Source organism: Ceratotherium simum, chromosome 16 (assembly GCF_057802395.1).
Source record: "Ceratotherium simum simum isolate JZ-2026a chromosome 16, ASM5780239v1, whole genome shotgun sequence".
Classification (NCBI taxonomy): Eukaryota; Metazoa; Chordata; class Mammalia; order Perissodactyla; family Rhinocerotidae; genus Ceratotherium; species Ceratotherium simum.
The window spans coordinates 1066432-1085929 of record NC_141915.1 but is presented as its reverse complement, the minus strand read 5'-3'; the positions used below and the strand labels follow the sequence as shown (position 1 = coordinate 1085929).

General features: G+C 58.5%; 1 protein-coding gene across 3 annotated transcripts in view; it reads left to right on the top strand.

The window, feature by feature from the left end:
- Positions 1-19498, top strand: part of PEMT (phosphatidylethanolamine N-methyltransferase) — an 87008-nt gene that overhangs the window by 8917 nt on the left and 58593 nt on the right. For 2 of the 3 annotated variants that reach the window (XM_087440280.1, XM_004432987.3), the window contains exon 2: positions 3823-3930. In XM_087440280.1, coding sequence (XP_087296406.1) covers positions 3838-3930 — 93 coding nt within the window. In that variant the 5' untranslated portion in view covers positions 3823-3837. The remainder of the gene's footprint in view (positions 1-3822; positions 3931-19498) is intronic. The other variant, XM_087440281.1, reaches the window with a different exon arrangement.

The following is a 19498-nucleotide window of genomic DNA, read 5'->3' as shown; positions in this document are numbered from 1 at the left end:
CCCTAAGCTCCTCTATCTGCTGATTCCGAGGGCCAGCCCATCTTAGAGGACCTTCTGTGGGAGCTGCAGGCGGGGCGGCCGGCTGTGGAGTGAGGATACTGGTGCCTGGAGGGCCGGTAACTGGAATTCAGGGAGGGCCAGGTCTCCTCCCTAAACACCTTCTGCCCAGCTGCACGCCCCACGGACAGGCAGGCCTCAGCCGGGAGACTGACCTGCCTCGAATAGATTCCATCTGCAGGGTTCCCAGGAAACTGAGGAAGCCCTACCCATCCCTGGTCTGGCCATCCCACCTCCTGCCAATGCTTATGAACATTGCTTGATTTCTCAGCCTAAAAGGTGCCATAAAAATGAATATTTATGAAGCACCGCATCTGGGCAGCTGGGGAGTCTGTGGCCTTGGAAGAGGCCATGCCCCCGTGGCCAGAGGGATCTGCTGGCCGCTGCTGGCTGCTCACCTGCAGGCTCCCCACAGTGGCCACTCGGACGGGCTCCTGCCTCCAGTTGGAAGCCAGAAGGGAGGGGGTCAGAGTCCCAGGAGCACGGGCGGCCGACCTGGAGAGCCCCTCGGAGACGTACCTTCAGCCCCTGTTTTTCATGATGATGAAACGAGGGCCACTGTCCACTCAGCAAACGTTGACTCTGTGTCAGGCAGAAGATACAAAGGATGGAGAAGACGATGCCCCCTCACCTGGAGGACGATTACAAGATAGGGACAGATGCACAAGTCGTTGTAATGGGGTGTACACTAAGGACACAAAAGAGGGTGCCGTGGGTGAGGTAGAAGAGATGCTCCTGCTGGGCTTGACGGGTGAACAGGAGCTTGCTGGAGGGTTACAGAGGGATAGAGAGCATCTCAGACCCGTGCAGAAGCCATTGTGAAAGGTCTAGAGCACGGCGTGTGGTGTGGGGGAGAGGGTGGGGCAGGAAGGACGGCAGGCGAGAGAGCCGGCTGTGGAAGGTCTCCTGAGTCCTGCAGAGGAGGTGAACTGATCACCAGTCGCTGAGGGCTGGGGTGAGTGAGCCTGTGGAGGCAGGAGGCCTGGTGGGCAGAGCGGGGCAGGAAGTGAGGCCCCAGAAGCCGGCTTCGGTCCCAGGGCGCCATCCTGAGGGCAGTGGGACATGTGGGAGGAGCTTGGAGCAGGGGAACCATGGGGTCACCAAACAGATTGGACTTGTGGACGAGAGGAGGGAGGGGCCGAAGGGAGGCAAGTTTTGGCTGGTGGTTGAGATGGGGACCAGGGAGGAGTGGGGCAGTGGGTGAGACTTCGGGCCGGCGAGGCGTCTGCTGTTCACAGCGAGCAGGTACCTTCCCTTGACTCACTGTAGGAGGCCGAGGAGGGCCAGAGCAGGAGCTGGTGGTTCCCTGGCCAGCCTCCCCTCCCTCCCTGCCTCCCTCCCCGTGGCTCCTGCCCCACCGTCAGCCCCATCATGGCCTCTCAGTGGACGGCGCCTTGCCGTGAGAGGTGCTTCATCCATGTTGCTTATCAAACAGAAGGTAGAACGTCCTCTGGTTCAGCCCAAGTTCTAGAGGCTTCGGGGCTGAGGCGTGGATGTCTCCCTCTAGGGCGGGCAGCCTGTCCTGAGGCCTGTTCTAGCTCTTTCGTCCTTGGTGAGTGGCTTCACCTGGTGTGTTCTCCAGGGGCACCTGAGGCTCGGTGAGGTGCCTGCTCTGAGAGCGCCGGTCTCGGCCGGGAGAGACTCTAGGCTGCGACCTGGGACAAGACAGAAGGAGGCTGGAAGGCCGCGTGCAGGTCTGCATGCCTGCCAGGTGGTTTGGCAGCGCCACGGTGCTCGAGGCTGTGGTCAGCCTGGGCAAGGCCGTGCTTCCAGCCTCCCTCTTCCCCGTTTGCTGAGTGGGTCTTACTTCTCATGTATTTGTTGATGCGCCTGTGTGCTCCTGGGGTCACTCCCCGTCACTGCATCCACGTGAGCGTCACGCTGCACCCCCGGCTCCTTTGTGGGCTCCTTCGTTCTCCACTTACTTGTGGGCCCATCTGGACGGAGGGCTTGCTATTCTCTTAGCTTGGCCCTTGGCCACACAGAGGTGGAGGTTTGCCCTCGAGAGATACGGGCTGACTGGGAGAGGAGGCCCACACATGTGAAGGACATGCCAGGCCACACACTTGCTCAGTGACTTTCTGGAATCTTCCCATTGTCACACTCAGCAGCACTGTCTGGATGGCAGGCTGAGTTATGCCAGGAGAAGGTCGCTTGGTCAAGCAGGAGTTGGAGTGGAGCCCTCCTTGCCCTCCAGGGCTGGGTGACCTCTGGGGCAGACCAAACCAGGAGCATCATCTCCTCTCGACCCAAAAAGGTGGGAGCCTTTCTGAAAGAATGTACTGTATCCCCCAAACGAAACAAAACAAAAACACCCTCCGAGTAGACATTATGGGAAAGATTAGAACTCTGATGGACTTAGACTTATTTTTATTTTGAATTACATGTAGAGAGTCACTATAATATTTTCAATGCTTTGGGCCTCTAAAATCCTTTCTGAAAAGAAAAAGAAAAGTACAAAGAACAATGCAGGGACTCAGTAAATACTCACCACTCAAAAAGACGGAGGTGTATCATCTTATTAAAGAAAGAAATCATTATGGAGAGTGTCCAGCTGTTCTCTCCTCCTGTCCCTAGAGGCGGGAGGTCTCAACTGAGGGCAATTCTGCCCCTGGGGGACATTTGGGCCATGTCGAGACATTTTTGGTTGTCCCAACTGGGAAGAGCTACGGGCATCTAGTGGGTGGAGGCCAGGGGTGCTGTGACGCCTCCAGTGCAGGGCTCGGCGCCCCCTTGAAGAGCGCTCCAGCCAGGAGGGGACAGTGTGCAGGACAAGTACCCTGCTCCAGGCACAACCACTGCCGTGAATTCAGTATCTCCAATGCCGGTCTCGTGTTTAAACACACACGCAGAAAGAATGTTTGTACTACGTGGTCGTGTGATGTTTTCTAAAAATGTACAGGTATGCTCTAGGAATTCTGCAGCCTGCTGTGTTTATGTGATATATTTTTGAGAAGGTCACATGTTGACGCATTCAGCCAGTTTATTTAAGTTCTGTAGTTTAGCTCTTTGAGGAATGGGCCACATTTTATTTATCCATTCTTCCGTAGACGGACACCTACATTTCTGATCTCTTTCACTGAAGCATACCGATAGGAACATCTTTGCACACGCACTTTGCACACTCCTGTGAGTTTCTCTGGGGCAGATGCCTGGGAGTGTTATTGCTGGCACGTGGGAGCACACCTTTTCAGTTCACACCCTCATCGACACTCACGACTGTCCATCTGCAGTTTGGTGAGAAGAGGCACGTCGCTGTCGCTTTAATTTGCATTTACCTGGTTACTAGTGAGGCCGAGCATCTCTTCACACTGATGTCGGCCCCTTGGGTTTGCTCTGGGACCTCTGAACACCTCCTCAGGGTCCCGGTCACAGCACCCTGGTGACCCAGACGTTGGCCCCAGAGGAGTCACTTCCCCTGAGGGTGCTGGACGCTCACCCTCAGAGCTGCCGGTCTCCTTGTCCAGCATCCCTGCACGCTGCGCTTCCGCTGCTGGCCCGGCCGCCCTCCCGACAGGGCGTGCCACAGCTGATTGGGTTTCGGCCTTTTATCTTCGGTTTTATGAGATTACCCTGTAGTAGCCTTTGCTGGACTTGGCTGTGCCCGAGCCTCCTGGCGTGTTCCCAGAGGGTAACTTTGTTTCCGAGTTCTGGGGGCTTGTCACTCCTTGGGCTCCCCGTGTCCACGCCGGGAAGGGGCCGGGGGGCTGGCGGGGGCTGGCGGGGGCTGGCGGGTCTCCTGCTGATGCCAGCTCTGTCCTGCAGGCAGACCTCTGCGTTATGACCCGGCTGCTGGGCTACGTGGACATCTCGGATCCCCACTTTGTGGCTGCCGTCCTCGCCATCACTTTCAATCCGCTCTTCTGGAATGTGGTAAGTGCCCCCGCTGTGACACTGTCCTGGCGGGCTGCACAGACGGACAGACAGATGGCTCTTTCCTCACCTTGTCTGTGTCTGCCTGTGTGGAATCATTCTCTCTGCTTCCCATTGAGGTTGGCACCAGTTAGGGGACCGCTGACCAGGGAAGCCCCCCACCTCAGGGATCCTGGGATGTCTTGGCATCGGCAGATGGCCTGGGCTGCTGCTGGGCAGGTCTGGGGCAGCAGGGCTGTCCTGTGAGGGGACTGCCCACGTGTGTCTGACGATCTCGCGCGTGGTCTTCTAGTTGGTGAGGTGGATTCTCGGTGTCAGGGCCTTCTTCCCTCTCTGCCATGCCACACAGTGAGGTCACTTTCGTGTGAGTCCCCACCCCCTCAGATGTGCTCTGTAAACGTGATTATTGTTCCTAAACAAGCTTCTTGCAAAATGGTTTGCACACACTGGACTGAGGCATGCTGGGTGGCGAGAACCAGCCGACAAGAAGTGAAAGCAGGAGACAGAGCGGCAGCCAGCTCTTCTGCGGGTGCACGGGACACTCGGAGGATGGAGAGCTGGGCTGGGGCAGGGCTGTGTGGGAAGGGGCTCTGGGCCTTCGGAGGAAGGCGTGGGAGGGAGGGCAGTCTCTCCGGCTGTAGCCTTTCTCTGAGGTGTCCCCTCCCCACCAAGATGTCGGGGGAGCACTTGGGGGTTTCCAGCTCTCCATGGTGTGGCCCTCTCCAGAGGGATGGAAAGGAGGGGCAGTGGTGCTCCTGGGGCTGCTTCCTGGGGCTCCTGCCCGAGGGCCGGGCGAGCTGCTGGTCCTGGGGCTCAGCCCTTGCTTGGGTTTACTGATGCAGAGCCACGAACGTCCTGTGATCACCCTGGGGGCAGCCTGCGGAATAACACCAAGTTCAGTGTTAGCAACACGCTGTTCCAGACCGGTTTCATTTCAGGTGACTCCTTGGTCCGGGGGCAGAACAGGACATGTTCTCATCTGGTTTATGAGTTAGGTCTTTTCTTTGTCTGGGGAGATGGGTGGTGGGAGGGAGTGGGGTGGGGGCAAGGCTGTTCCTCTTAAAGAGGCCACGTTCCCAATGTGCTGTCCCTCCTGTCCTGCACACGCTGGGCCTGCCCTGAGAGAGTCGGTGCCAGATTCGGGCCAGAGGGGACCTGAGGGGCCGGGGGAGCTCTCAGGGACGGAGGTCCAGAGCTTGCTTTGTCCAAAACCATTCTTTAGGCCTCCTGGGACCCTCGCCACACTCCTGGGAGGCCTTGGCCCCCGTGTGCCAGAGCTGGCCCTGACATGACACATACCTCTGCACAGGAGCTGAGAGCTGGCCTCGTGGAGCCCCTCCTCGCTCTCCCCGTGCTCACCCATTGCCCAACCCCCTTCCTCTTCCACTTCTCCTTTTCAGCATCTGCAGCTCGAGACAAGGATGGGTCAAGAGGTGTGGCAGGCTGGAAAATGGCCCCCAAAGACGTCGTGTCCTACTCTCTGGAACCTGTGAATGTCCCCTTATATGGCAAAAAAAGGAGTGCTTTCCAGGTGTGACTAAGTTCAGGATCCTGAGATGGAGAGATTGTCCTGGATGGTCGGGGTGAGCCCTAATGCAGGCACATGTATCCTTCCAAGAGGGAGGCAGAGGGAGGTGTGAGGATGCTGGCTTTGAAGCCGGGAGGGATGTGGCCGTGAGCCAATGAAGGCCACGGCACCGGAAGCTGCAGGAGGCAGATGGGACTCTCCCCTGGAGCCTCGGGGGAGCGCAGCCCTGCCCACACCTTGATTCCGGCCCAGTGATGCTGATTTCAGACTTCTGGCCTCCAGAGCTGAGGGAGAGTGCATTTCTGTGGTTGTAAACCGCCTGGTGTGGGCTAATTTGTGACAGAAGCAGCCACAGGAAACTAACAGAGGGTATTAAGGAGGCCACTGATCCCTGCTGGAAGACATCCTCTGGTCCACAGGCCTCCCCGTGGGCCTGGCCTTGACCGCAGGCCCGCTGGTGTCCCAGTGCTGGGGGCTTGGCTTGCTGCGTGCACAGCGGGTCCTGGGGACACTTCGCTGTACACAAGCGCCTTCGGTTACCTCCCGCTGTGTGTTTTGTGAGTTCGTTTTGAAGCCATGCTGCAGCTCCCAACAACGTCCGTGATAGCGAGAGGTTGAGGTGGTAGGGTTTGCGGGACAGGCAGCTCGCGCCTGTGCGTTTGTCATAAGGCTTCTTTTCTTTTGTCATACGTTTTTGATTTGCCTTGTTTTTCCAAAAAGTATTTACTAGAATAGTTTGTGGTCGTTAGTGGGAGAGAGAGAGAGAGAGAGCTCTTCAAAGTCGTTTCAGAATGAGAAAAGTTACAGAAACATGTTGCGGTTTAGCGGGCTGCTGCCCGGGAGAGCAGCGGAGTGGCCCTGGGAGGCTGGGAACGTGGGACCCCAGCTCTGGGACGCCGTGGGGACGGTAGTCCCAACCTCGAGTAGTGAGAGGTCGCACCCGTGACAGCACCTCACGAACGCTCATTCAGTCCTCATAATAGCTGATGCTAGGCAGGACTTGCCACACGTGTGCTGAGTGCATTTCATGCCGTATTTCTGTTAATTGTCACAGCAAAGCCTGTTATTATCCGCTGTGGAAATCGGGGCTGGAAGAGGTTCACTCCTTTCTTCTTCAAATATTTATTGAGGGCCCACTATGTGCCAGGTATTGTCCTGGACGCCCGGACACACAGCCCTGGTCCTCATGGAGCTGACCTCCTAGGAGGTGGCAGTACGAGAATAAGCACATATACCGCCCGGTGGTGGTGAGGCAGGGGAAGGTGGGGAGACAGGCAGGGCTGGCAGGGGTGACCTTTGAGCAGATGCTGCTCCTCACCTGGGAGGGAGCCCTCGGGCATCTGGGAAGAGGAAACAGCACTGTAAAAGTCCTGGACAGAAGTCCTGGGTGATTTCAAGGAGCAGCCACTGGCTGGAATCTGACAGGAGAATGGAGGGCAGACGGGAGAGGTGGCTGGGACAACGTGTGGGCCTTGTAGGCCGTGGGGAAGACCGATGGATCTGAGCTGGGAGCCATGGGATGAGTGGCCCCATCTGACTCAGGTTTCGAGGTTGACAAGGTTGACGTGGGCCGCTGTGATGAGAACAGATGAGGGGGGCAAGGGCGGAGCAGGGAGGCTGTCACAGCAATTGAGGCCCAAGATGGCGGCTTGGACCAGAGTGGCACCAGTGAAGGTGGGAGAAGTGGTCAGATCCTGGGCACAGTTGGAAGGCAGAAGAGTCAGCAGGATTTACCATCTTTTGGGTGGGAAGTGCAAGAGAGAGGAGGCAGGGCCAGCCCCATGGCTGGGACCTGAGTGACTTATAGTAAGAAATATGTATTTGGCCTTCTCTTGGCACATACCTCCTAAAACCCTTGGAATTTCCTAAGTATTGAGTGAGACCAAGGTGTCTTTTGTTATGTTAATGATGCGACTTTCAGAAAGCACATCAGGATGGGGCTTGTTGCCAGGGGCACCACCCAAGTGATTAGTGGGTTAGAACTTTCATTCCTACCCTCAACCTCTGGAAAGGGGAGAGGAGCTGTGGCCAATGGCCAGTGAATTAATCAATCATGCCTATGTAATGAAGCCTCCATAAAAACCCAAAAGGACGGGGTTCAGAGAGCTTCCGGGTTGGTGAACACGTGGAGACGTGGAGAGAGTGGCACACCTCGAGAGCAGGGAAGCTCTGCGCCCCTTCCCCATACCTTGCCCTCTGCATCTTTCCGTCTGGCCGTTGAATCACATCCTTTAATATCCTTTGTAATAAACTGGTAATCTAGTGAGTAAGCTGGTTTCCTGAGTTCTGTGAGCTGGGTAGCTTGTGTCAGAATTGAGTTGAATTGTAGGACACCCAGCTGGTATCAGAGAACTGCTAGAATGTGGTGGGGGGAAAACCCACAGGTTGGAACTGGGTGCAGAATAGTAGAGGCTGTGGCCATTTGCTGAGATGGGACGACTGAGGGAGGCGAGGGTGTGGAGGAAGAGAGCTCGTTATGCCCGTGTCAGATTTACGATGTCCGTGAGACTCCAGGTGGAGACGGAGAGCGTGTGAGTCTGGAATTCAGGGAAGTGTTTGGTCTGGAGATGATGTCTAAAGCGGTGGAGAGTGGCTGCTCAGGAGTCTGGCCTTGGACCCAGACCTTCTGACCGCTCCAGGGCCCACTGTCTGCCTCCCGGGGCTGTGCTCTTGGGGACGTTGGCGCTGGCTGGAGCTGTCAACGCACGTCCTTCCCCCCAGCACCCGCCCACCCCTCTCCCCTGCCCCCTCGCTCTGGGCAGCCGGGGTGTCCCCTCCTCTGTTAGAATCTTTGTTCCCAGCCTCACGCTCTTTGTTGCTCCGTCCAAAGGAGGCCTCTTGCCTTCTCTCCTGGGACCTCGGGGGGAAACTGTAACACTGTTGACGCTCGCTCTGTCTTGAAATCCTGGCCTCCCTGCGCCCCACCCGCTTCTCTGGCTCGCTCTCTGCTGCTCCTGAACTTCTTTTCCTCTGCTGTCATTCATTCATTCAACAAGTGCTCATGGAGAACCTGCTGCGTGCCAGCCTGCGGGAGCCAGGGAATAAACCTGTGCGGTCTCTGTTCTCAGAGACCACAAATAGCTTTGTGACTAAAGTTGTGAAAAGATCAGGTGCTACAGAGGAACTAATTGAGGCTTTTCCCTGTGTCATCTGTGTCTCAGTCTCTGGTCCAGAATCATCTCAGAGCACCAGGAGCTTGGGTCCAGCTGCTGTGGCCCCGCCCGGCCGTGTCCAGGCCCAAAAGGGAGCTTGCTGCTTGAACCCCGGCCAAGACCTCCCTGATGTGCTCTCCTTCCCTGTATCCAAGGAGGAAGCCACCCTGTCCCAGGGGCCTGGGGTGGAGCTCCAGGGTCCAGCCTGCGCTCCTTCCTCTCACCTACCCCCAGGCTCTGCCCTCACTCGTGCTCAACGTGAGGGCCACCGCCATCACCCAGGTTGGCGCAGCAGCCTTCTCGCCAGGCCCCCTGCCACTCCCTGTTCCTCTCCAACCTTCCCCAAGTGACACTCACTCATTCACGCATCATAGACACAGGGCCGAGGACTGACCCCCACCCAGCACCCCAGCACCCTCTCGGTTGCTCAGAGGCGCCTGTCTCTTCTAGGAGAAAGTGTAAGCTCATTGCCTGCTCCATGAGGCCCCTCTGTCGGGCATCCACTCACCTGCACCCTCCATCACCCTGGGTCCCCGCTTCCCTGGGTGACATCCTCTCATCAGGGCTCCCCACACACCTGTGCCACCTCTTCTAGGTGGTCATCCCTGCTCCCCACAACCCCTCCCCCACTCCCACCCTCCGGGTCAGCGTTGCCTGCCTTGGCATGCTTGACGTTTTGAGCCTTCCTGTGCACGGCAGGATGTTTAACCACACCCCCCCATCTCCGCCCACTAGGTGTCAGTAGTACCCCTGTGTCATGACAGTCTCAGGTGTCTGCAGACGTTGCCAGGCTCCCCTGAGGGGCTCAGGGCCCCTGTTGGTCTGGGGGAGGCAGCCCTGTGTGTCCACCGCACGTGTCCCCTGTGCCCTCCAGCATCGCTTCTTGGCCCGTGGCCCCCCTCAGAGCCCACTGTTCTGAGAGCTGAAGCGGCACCTCCGTTGCTCCCCTGTGCCCTCAGCCCCGTGTGCTTCACCTCTCTGCGCTCACGCCCGGTGCCGCCAGCACAGACGGGCCTGCAGGCAGTGTTCACTGCCTCCACCCGTGGTTGGGCTCTGTCCCAGTTTTCCGCCACAGCACCCGGTGGACAAGCCTGTCTCCATCTGTGTGGCACTTGCAAGTGCGTACCGTGATCCGTGCAGAGAAAGGGCAGTGCAGGGAGTGAAGCACCACCGCCCAGCCATTCCTGGAGTCTCAGTCAAGATAAGATAGGCGTGGCACCGCGCAGTCCCCGCTCCCAGAACTCCCTCCTGTCAGGACACACTGTTACTACGTAGTAGCCTGCAGCTCTCCCCTTGTTTACAAAACAGAATTGTTCACATGCTTTGGTGCCCTAACTATTATCGAAGACAAATTGCTGTCACGGGCGTCACAGCTGACTGCGACGTCTCAGCATGTTTGGACACCCCGCCAGACTAGGCGATTACAGACAGAAGGACAGTGTCGTTACTCTTCCGCAGGGGGACCCTTGAGAGAGGGAAAGGGGCATTGTTAACAATCCTGCCAGGACAGCACGTGTAAATGGGGGCTGTAAGTCGGGACCGGCAAACGGGTTTCATCAGCCTCGAGAGTGTACTTCTGAGGTCATGCTCGTCCAGCCTTGAGTGGCCAGCCCACCTTTCTGCTCGCCCCTGGCGTGCCCGCTTTCTCATGCCCATGCCTCTGCTCGTGCTGTTTCTTCTGCCTGAGACCTACCGCCTATCCTTTGAGGGTCAGTGCAGCCCCCCAGGACGGGCTTCCCGGCCTCAGACCCCTCTCTCTCAGGCTGGATCTGCAGCCGGTTTTGGGGCAGCCCCTTCGCATGTGCTCGCAGAGTGAATGTATTTGGTGGGCCCTCTCAACCTCCTGGGCCCGGCTGGTGTGGTGGTGGTTCCGTGTCTGTAGCAGGACAACCAACCTGCCTATTTGCCTGGGGCGTTCCTGGGTTTAGCCTTGCGAGTCCCGCATCCCTGGAGCCCCTCAGTCCTGGTTGGTCACCCTAGCCTGCAGAAGGATGCTGCCCCCCAAGAGGGCAAGTTTGGGAGGAGGCAGCTCCCCCTCTCCAGGAAGTGAGGGAGCTCGCCACCTGCTGAGGGGTCCCACAGAGAGGGACAGTTATCCTGCCGAATACCTGTGGCCCTGACCTGGCGGCCGCACGCTTCAGAGGGAGCTGGGGCAGCAGGACGGTAGGTGGCGCTGTGGGCAAGTCGAGGCGCTCCCACGCTCCTGCTCCAGGATGGAGGAGGTGACAGTCAGGGAAGGGCAGGTGGGTGTGTTCCGAAGCCTGTCCCACCCCTCACCGCCTCCTCCCCTGCCTGACACCTTGAGTGTGCATTTGCTGTGCCGCCTCATTTTCTGCTTTCAGATCCTCAGCCAGCAATCCACTGGCTTGTTGTGGGGTGCCCTGGGGGATTCCCACAGGTTCCAGGAAGCTGACCCTGCAGATGCTGTAGCCTGAAGTGAGGGTACTAGCCTGGCACCCAGGAGGGAGGCCCAGGTCGCATCCCCTGTGTTCACACCCCGTCTGGGCCAGAGGTTTCTCCTCTGTGGGGTGAGGACATCCAGCTGAGGTTCTGTCAAGCTCTGAAACGCTATGACCCACTCGCTTTACCAAGTCCCGTCCTGGGATGGCCCTGTGCTGGGCCCAGGGGTGGCCCCTGCCTTCCTGGAACTGGTGCTGGGGTCAGCAAGATAAGACTGAATGTCAGAAGTGCACTCTAAAGGTCGGGATTTGATTAACAATAAAGCTTGCAACTAGAGAACATATCCAGAAGACAGGTGACGAGAGAGGGTGTCGTGAGGCTCCTTGGCTTGAGGGCTGCAAGGTGATGGCTGGGCTTTCCAGAGGAGGCAGAGTCGAGAAGACCAAAGGAAGGAGGGGAGGTGTGTGTGTGGAGAGAAGATGGGGAGCGGGCACGGGTCCCCTGAGGGAGGACCCTGGATGCTGGCCTGTGACCCCAATAGTTTGCTATAGGCAGGCAGTGAGTGTGGGAGCGTGTGTGTGAGCATATATGTGTGTGGGTGTATTGTGTGAGTGTGAGAGTGTATGTGAAAGTGTGAGTGCAAATGTATCGCGTGTGTATGCGTGTGAGAGCGTGCAAGTGTGTGTGGGTGTATGCACGTGTGAGCGGGTGTGTGCGTCTCACTCAGGCAGGCAGGGAAATTGGGCTGGGACATGAACCAGGCTGTCTGAGACCCTCTGGCTCCCAGGACATGGCCACGCACCCACTGGGCTCTGAGCCCGTGTTTCCGGGTGGGAGGACATCGTCCTCAGCCAGGGCGCCTCTTGCATTGCGGAAATGCTGAGCTGGGCTTACTGGTGTAGCCCGCGGCACAAGAAGGATTTTTCTCTGAGTGGAGCCAGCTGGCTGGCTGGGACTGTCAGAGACCTTGGCTCTGAGAGCAGAGGGCTCTAACTGGCTGGCCCCTTGTCCCTTGTGACTGATGTCATCTAGGACACCGTAGCATCCCCATCCCCCCCGTCGTCCTTGCCCGAGCTGTGCTCAGAGCTGGATTCCTACAGAATTAATGGCATATCTGGCCTTGGCTCCATGGCTGGGGACAATCAGCTCCTTGTCACCAGGGACCCACGCTCGCTTCCCCGGCCTCTCCACTCTGGCTCAAGTGCAAGATGTTCCGTGGCGTGTACGTGTGTGTTGGTTTCTGAACCAGGGAGTAGATGTGTATTTTTAGCTGGGAGCAGCCCTGCCCGCCCCCAAGGCCCCATCGCTCTCTGAATGGAGAGCCATACTGGGCAGCAGCATCACTCTGTGGGGCCACTGGCGGCGGCCTGGCGGGGGAGCGTTGTGCCATCAGGCAGGGCAAACTTTAGAATCTTGGTGTCTGGGCAACATAGTGATAAAGTGTACGTAGCTCCCTGACCTGGGTCAGCTCACAGTCTGTGCCAGGATCGCTTGGAGACGCAGTTGAGAACAAAAGGCAGGGAATCCAAAGAAGGCTCTCTCCCCACCCGGAGCTCAGGCGAAACCCGACAGAGCTGGGTTTCTTCCACCAGCTCATCCTTCCCCACAGCTCCCTGATATTCTAGAGATGCGGTTTGAATTTCCTTAGAAAATCCGTGCTGTGGGTGGGGGGATGGGGGGTGTCCCTGCACGTCTTCCTGCCATGATCTATTTTTGGTTCTGGCCTCTGCAGTGTGTGGGGACATCTGACAGCGTTGGCAGGTGTGGAGTCAGCGTCACTGAAACGCGGTGGGACCGGCTCCTGGCCGCATGGGTTGGTGTAGAGGAGCCCTCAGGATCCTTCCAGCACAGGGGGTGCGGGGGCCAGGGCTGGGGGCAGTCTTATTACCTTGCCTTTTCTTGGATATTTTCAGCAGGTCCAGCCCTCCTACTTGGATCTTTCTCTAGGGCCCCATGGCTTTCAGGTTAGATGCGTGTGGCTTGGGGAGTCGTTCAGACCTGGACCCACCCACCTCCATAGGGCGCATCTCCTGTGACCTCCTCCCGGAGCTCTGGCCCTCCGCCCTCCGCCATTCTGCAGACGCGTCTTCTCTCATTCCTCCGTGCCTTTGCACAGTCTGCTCTTTCTTCCTAGAAGGGCCTCCCCTCTGCCTGGCTGCCTCCCGTTTCCCTCGCAGGCCTTTGCTCATCCTGTAGCTGGCCTTCCCTGAGCCCGGACCCTGAGCAGACACTGCTGAGCACCCCCTCGGTGCCTCCCTGACCCTGCTGCACTGCTCACCCACAGCTCTGGGAACCCTGTTCACTGTGAGCTTGTGTTTCGCCTCCTCCCTTAGACTGAGAGCTCCTGGAGCTGAGGCGGGGCCTAGCCCAGTGTGGGAAGGGATGGATGGAAAAGCGTCCTTCCTTCATCCAGGATGACCCCTGAGGTAGCCTGGGGAGCGGGGGCCAGACAAGGTGGTCCTTTCTCTCTCCACCTGTGAGGGGGTGGCCAGTCCTCCCGCTGGCCCCACGAGTGCGCCCATGAGTGCACTGTCAGGAATGAATGAGATGCAGTCTGGGAGCCAGCCTGGCTGTGTGGTTGGCTTTGCCCCTTCCCCGGTCTTCTTTTGAGGCCCTGGAGAATGTCCACGGCTTGGGTGTTTGCCTCATTTCACCGCTCACTTGCTCAAGTCCCTTCCCTTCCCTGGACCTCAGTTGCCTCATCTTAGGTCTCGAGGAGTGGACTTTGCCCCCCTTTTCTCAGACCTGGCAGCGAAGCTGTCGGGGCGGGAATGGGTGCGAAAGGGTTTGGAAGCACAAGTGCCCAGACTCATATTTGGCTCGAAGGAGAAGCAGCTGTGGGGGCCGTCTGGTTGCAGGTGTGTCTGGAGCACTCTCACGTCAGTGGAAACTCCCAGAGCCTTTATCTCCCCAGCCACTTCCCCGAGCTTCAGGCCAAGTGCTTTCACTTGTCCCAGAATCTTATGCCCAGAAAATTTCCACGGCCTGAGGATACATCTTGGAGAGTATTTCTGTAGCTGGTGGCCCGTTCCTGTCTCCAGGAGTCAGGAAGCAGCTGGGGAGAGACTTCGAGCTCCAGGCAAGGGCGGATGCGAGCTGTTGGTGGTGCTCGGGCCTCGCAGCCAGGTGGTGGTGTCGGCCCTCCGGTGTCATGCGGTGTCATGCGTGCTGCTGCCAGACTGCAGAGTCCCACTTCACCGCTTGTCCAAGAGGCAGCCCTGTTCTCGCCACCTTTGCCCCTGATTCCCGCCCTCCTTGTTCCCTGCCTTGGCACAGTGAGACTCAGGAGGGCTACGATGGGAGATGGTCAAGTTCTGAAGACCCTGGGCGACGCCCTCTTGCATTTCAGGGAAGGTTACCATGTTTCTGTTGCTCCTGGACCCGGGATAACAATTTCAGTAGTTTGTTCAAAGAGGGGACGCCAACATAGGCCTGGGGTGCTGAGCTCCTGAGGTTTTGGTGGCCGGGGAGCCTGGGCTGGCTGTGGGGGTACCGAGGTGTGCACTGGGCAGGGGCCAGAGGTCATGAAGAGAGGCTGAAACCAAAGCCGAGCAGCCCAGCTCAGAGGTCCTGGGTGGAGAAGGGTGCAGAATCCAGGCCACCTGATGGAAAATGGGGAATGAGGAGAGGGCCTGGGGGTTGGAGCTGAGGGTGGGAGGTGGAGCCTGCAAAAAGTCCCCACAGTAGTTTCCAAAATCAGGTGCCTATGGTCTGAGACTCTGGCCCAGCCTCAGGAGCCGGTCCCTGTGCTCAGGTCCAGGCTCTGCGGGTGGACAGGTAGTCACCTGGCTGCTAACACACCTTTGCTACTTTTTCTTTGCCCCACCGCCTGCTCCGAGGGCGGCCCACTCCTGCTGGCTGAGGAGGCAGCCCCCGCGGTGTGCAGTGCAGGGCAGGGTGTGCACATGGACCCTCCGCTCCCGTGGAGCCCATGCCACTCTCCCTGCCTCTGCAGCGTGACCTGTGGACTCACCCCAACTAGCCAGGAAAGGGTGCACACAGCAAGTGTGAGGTTCTCCAGCCTTCGAGGGCTGTGCCCATTTTGAGGGCTGTGCTCACAGGCAGAGGGACCTGTGGTGAGGACTGTGAGGGCCCCGGCCCCTCGGCCCCCTGACCAGATGGGGTTATCCTTCTTTGCGGTTATCCTACTGCGTAGATAAGGAATAGGGTGGAAAGCGGGTGACCTGCTCCTTCGCCTCCCACCCCCATCTGTCCGCCCATAAGGTGGGCGGGGTTGTCATGGGCACCAAATGGAGAAGCAGCGTGAAGAGGTTTGGTGAGCAGTAAAACCCAGTGTGAGTGGAAGGGATTATGTGATGTTATGATTTATAATAAATATATATTTGCTCTATGTCCCCGGTTCTGGCACAGAGCTCCTAAAACCTTTGGAATTTCCTAAGTGATGAGAGCGATAAATGTCTTCTGTTATGTTAATTAGGTGGCTTTTGGAAAGCCCCTGGGTCACCTAAGGATGGGGGCTGGTTGCCAGAGGAACAACCTCGTGATTAGGGGGTTGCAACTTTCAGTCCCACCCCCTGACCTCTGGGGAGGGGAGAAGAGCTGCAGGTTGAATCAGTCACCAGTGGCCCATGATTTAGTCAATCATGCCTACGACATGGAGCCTCCATAAAACCCTACAAGGACGGGGTTCAGAGAGCTTCCAGGTTGGTGAACACATGGAGATTTGGGAGAGTGGTGCCCAGAGAGTATGGAAGCTCCCCGCCCCTTTTCCCACGTGCACCTTGCCCTGTGCATCTCTTCCATCTGGCTGCTCCTGAGTTATATCCTTTATAATAAACAGTAATCTAGTAAGTAAACGTTTCTCTGAGTTCTGTGAGCCGCTCTAGCAAATTAATTGGAGCCAAGGAAGGGGATCGTTGGAACCTGCAGTCTATAGCCAGTCAGTCAGAGGCACAGGAGACAGCCTGGATTTGGGATTGGCGCCTGAAGTGTGTGTGGGGGTGGTCTTGTGGGACTGAGCCCTTAACCTGTGGGATCCACACTACCTCCAGGTAGATAGTGTCAGAAGTGAGTTAACTGCTTGGTGGTGTTAGAAGAAGCACATGTATTGGAGGTTACTATTACTATTAATTTTATTTGCTTGTAAAGTTCTAATTGCCTTTTTGGCCATCCCTGTATCTTGGGCCCCAACTTGCCCCTTCCTCCTGAAGTGTGCCCTGTGCCTCTTCCCCCAAAATCCCGGGACTCCTCCCGTGATGTTCTGCTGGCGCTGGCGAGCTCAGCGGGAAGCGGAGGGGAGGGGGCACTTCCCTCCGAGAGCCCGGTGGGTGAGAGCATTTGCGCAGCCTAGCTGGAGGGGCCGCAGTGCTTGGGCTGGGGCGGCCCCCTCAGGCCCCTGCCTGCCAGCACCAGTAGTAACACTCACGTGGATTGCATCCGTCCAGGAGAGTCCGTACCTCCTGCCTGGCCTGGGTGGCTCTGGAGCTGGCAGTCCATCTGCAGGTTGGCTTGTTGCCAGCCACTGATTCCCAAGGGCCCCAGCTGAGTTCTGTGGGTTCACCGTGAGGCTGGGGGAGTGAGTTGGTCTCTCAGGAGGTGCCCCAGCAGCGCCAAGGGCAGACTTGTGCTGAGGGTGGGTCCAGAGGGCCCCGGGGAGCCCTCAGAGGAAGTGCTGCGTCGGGCAGGCGTCTTGAGCTGAGCAGCGAGTTCGCTCCAACCCCAGAACACCTTCAGAAGGGCCCACATCTGAGTTATTGCCCCCCCAACCCCGGTGGGGGGCCATCGTTGCTGCCTCTGGGACCCCGCCCTCCTGCTGGGGTAGACAAGTGCTCTCCCCCACCTCCTCCACGGCAAGCACATGGGAACCCTGAGAGTCTGCCCCCAGTGCCCACCCTCAGCTTCTCCCCTGTCGCTGCAGGACAGACCCTCGGCTTAGCTGAGCTGTCCTTCACAAGGGGTCACAGGGTTCTTCCCTTAGCATTGCAGAACGCTGGAGAAAGGCGTGCTCCCGTGAGGAGGGTGACTGAGGGCTGTCCTCCGCAGAGCCCTCTGTTTCCTGTTCTGTGGAATCTGTTCCTCATCAAGTAGGTGGGAATCTTGGACACGGTCACCGGTGAGGTGGCTGAAGGTCAGAGGGGTGGGCGTGGGCAGCCTGGTCGGGTGTGGTGGCACTCCTCTGTCCTCAGCGTAATCTTCCCACCAGCCGTTGAGGGCAGGACCGATGCATGGTGGCCTGCAGTGAAGGGGCAGCAGAGCCTTCCACGGAGGGCGCGCTCAGTGAGGACTGTCACGAGAGCGAGCATTGTTGGCTCCACCACCACTATGCTGACCGCCATCGCCAGTGATGACTGCTACTGTGTTTTCATTACCCCGTAGCTAGCTAGCTCAGTGTCTCGTTCACAGTGCATGCCGAATTGAATGGATTCAATTTGGCAGGCCCCTGGGGGTCAACCCCAGATTTTTCAGAAGCAGCAGCTGAGGACCAGAGAGGTTGCTTGACCTGCCACCTGTCCAGGTCACACAGCTGTGAATGCAGAGTTGGGCCTGGCAGCTGGGGCTCCCGCTCCTGTGCATTACTCTCTTTTCCCCATCCCACCTCCTGGAGGGCCTGCCTGGTGCAAACACAGCCCTGAGCAGCAGCATGGTTTGGCCCAGATGGGGTGGAACCCTGGGGCCCTGCTGGGAGGAAGAGGCCTTCAGAGCACCTGCTGGGGATCCGGCCCTGGGGCCCCTCCTCCCGGGGCATGGGGTGCATGTGTGCATCCTGCACGGGCTTCTCCACAGCCTGGCTTCCTGGCTGGTGTGTGCCCCACCTGTGTCAATATCATGACTGCACGTGGACTTCTGTGGGCAGGGCGGCACGAGGGGCAGCCACGTGGAAGGGATGCCTTTGCTTGGAGGCGGGGCAGACACAGGCGTCCTGGGGCCTGTCCTCAGCTGGCTCAGCCCCAGGAGCCCAGTCCCGTCATGCGCCTCTGCCCCTGAGTCCTCCCTGCCCATCCTGCAGGGCCAGGGGAGGAGGAGCGGGGGCCTCTGAGCATGCGAACCTGTCCTGCCGATGATACCGCCTCGCCAAGAGAGCTGGGCAAGGTTTTTGGCTTTTCTGAGCCTCAGTCTTCTCATCTGTAATATAGGCACAGTGGTCAGGGCCTCACTGGTTGCACAGGAACATGGATGGAAGCTGCCCGGAGCTGGCTCAGCATCACCTTCATCCGTCTCTCTTCTCGCTCCCAGCACCTCCGGTACACCAGCAGCCCTGGCAGTTCCTCGTGGCCTGGCTGCCTTGGGGCTTCTGTTGTGGAAGTGTCCTGTGGCTTCAGTCCTCTGGGCTAGGCTCAGGCAGGGCAGCAGGGCCTTAACACTCCGCTTGGGATCCGACCACCTGGATCCAAGTCCTGGCCAGCTACTGACGGCACGACCTCAGGCAAGGTCCTCACCTAAGCGCCATGCCTCAATTTCTTCATTTGTGAAACGGGTTCACCCTGGGCTCTGTCCTAGGATTGTGCGAGTATTGAAATAATCCACGTGAGGCACGAGGGCAGTGCCATGCACAGAGGCAAAGCTTGGTGAGTGTGAGCTGTTGTCCGGGTCCTACCTGCTTGGTGCCTGGGCTGTGTGCTGGTCCTGCTGATCATGTGATTTGACCATGGAGTCCAGAGGAAGGGGCGGGAAGGTTGTAGAGAAAGGGAGGAGATGGGAGTGGGCACGCATGAGTCCTGGACATTGCTGGTCACACCGTGCATGGCCACTGGATACCCAGCCTGTGCCAGGCTGGGCCCAGGATTCAGGGCCCAGGGGGACGGCCAGTTCCAGGGCAGCTCTGGGAGCGTGAACGGGGAGGGGGGTGCAAGGGGCACAAGGATGGTCTAGGTGCAGGAGAGGTGGGAGGGAGAGCAGGCGGCTTTGTGTCGGAGGTCCAGCAGGGTTGGAGGCAGTGGCCGGAGTGAGGCTGGACTCTTGAGAGGCTTCCTGGGACTTCTGAGGAGCTTGCACCTGCTGCTGGGGGTGGCAGGGAGCCCTTGAATGTGGGGGAGGAGTGGCTTGGTCTGGATCTGTGGGCACATCAGGAAGCCCACCCCAGTCTCTGCACAGCTCCTTGGCTGTGAGCGGCTTTGCCAGAAGGGCCTGCTTGGTCGCAAGGTGCTGACACCTGCACCTGGGGGCTCTGAGTCCTCTTCTCCCCCGACTCCTGCTCACACCCCTCAGGGCAGGCATGGCGCGACAGAGAGCAGGGCTGTGGGGCTGCACAGACCCACTCCCCAGACGACCTCCACCGTGGCTTTGGTTTGGTGGTTAGGGTAGACCTTGTGTGCCCAGGGCGGGCCCAGAACTGGCCCACAGCCAGCGTGGTGAGGTGGGGCCTGTCACTCAGGGCGTGTCTCCTGCTCCCGGCTGCTGGTGCACATTTCTGCATCTGGCCTTGTTCCCAAGGGCAGGACCTGGAGCCTTTCCCTGCAGTGGCCAGGACCTGCCTGTCAGCCTTCGAGACATTTGCCAGTCACTGCAGGGGGCATGAGAAACACGCCCC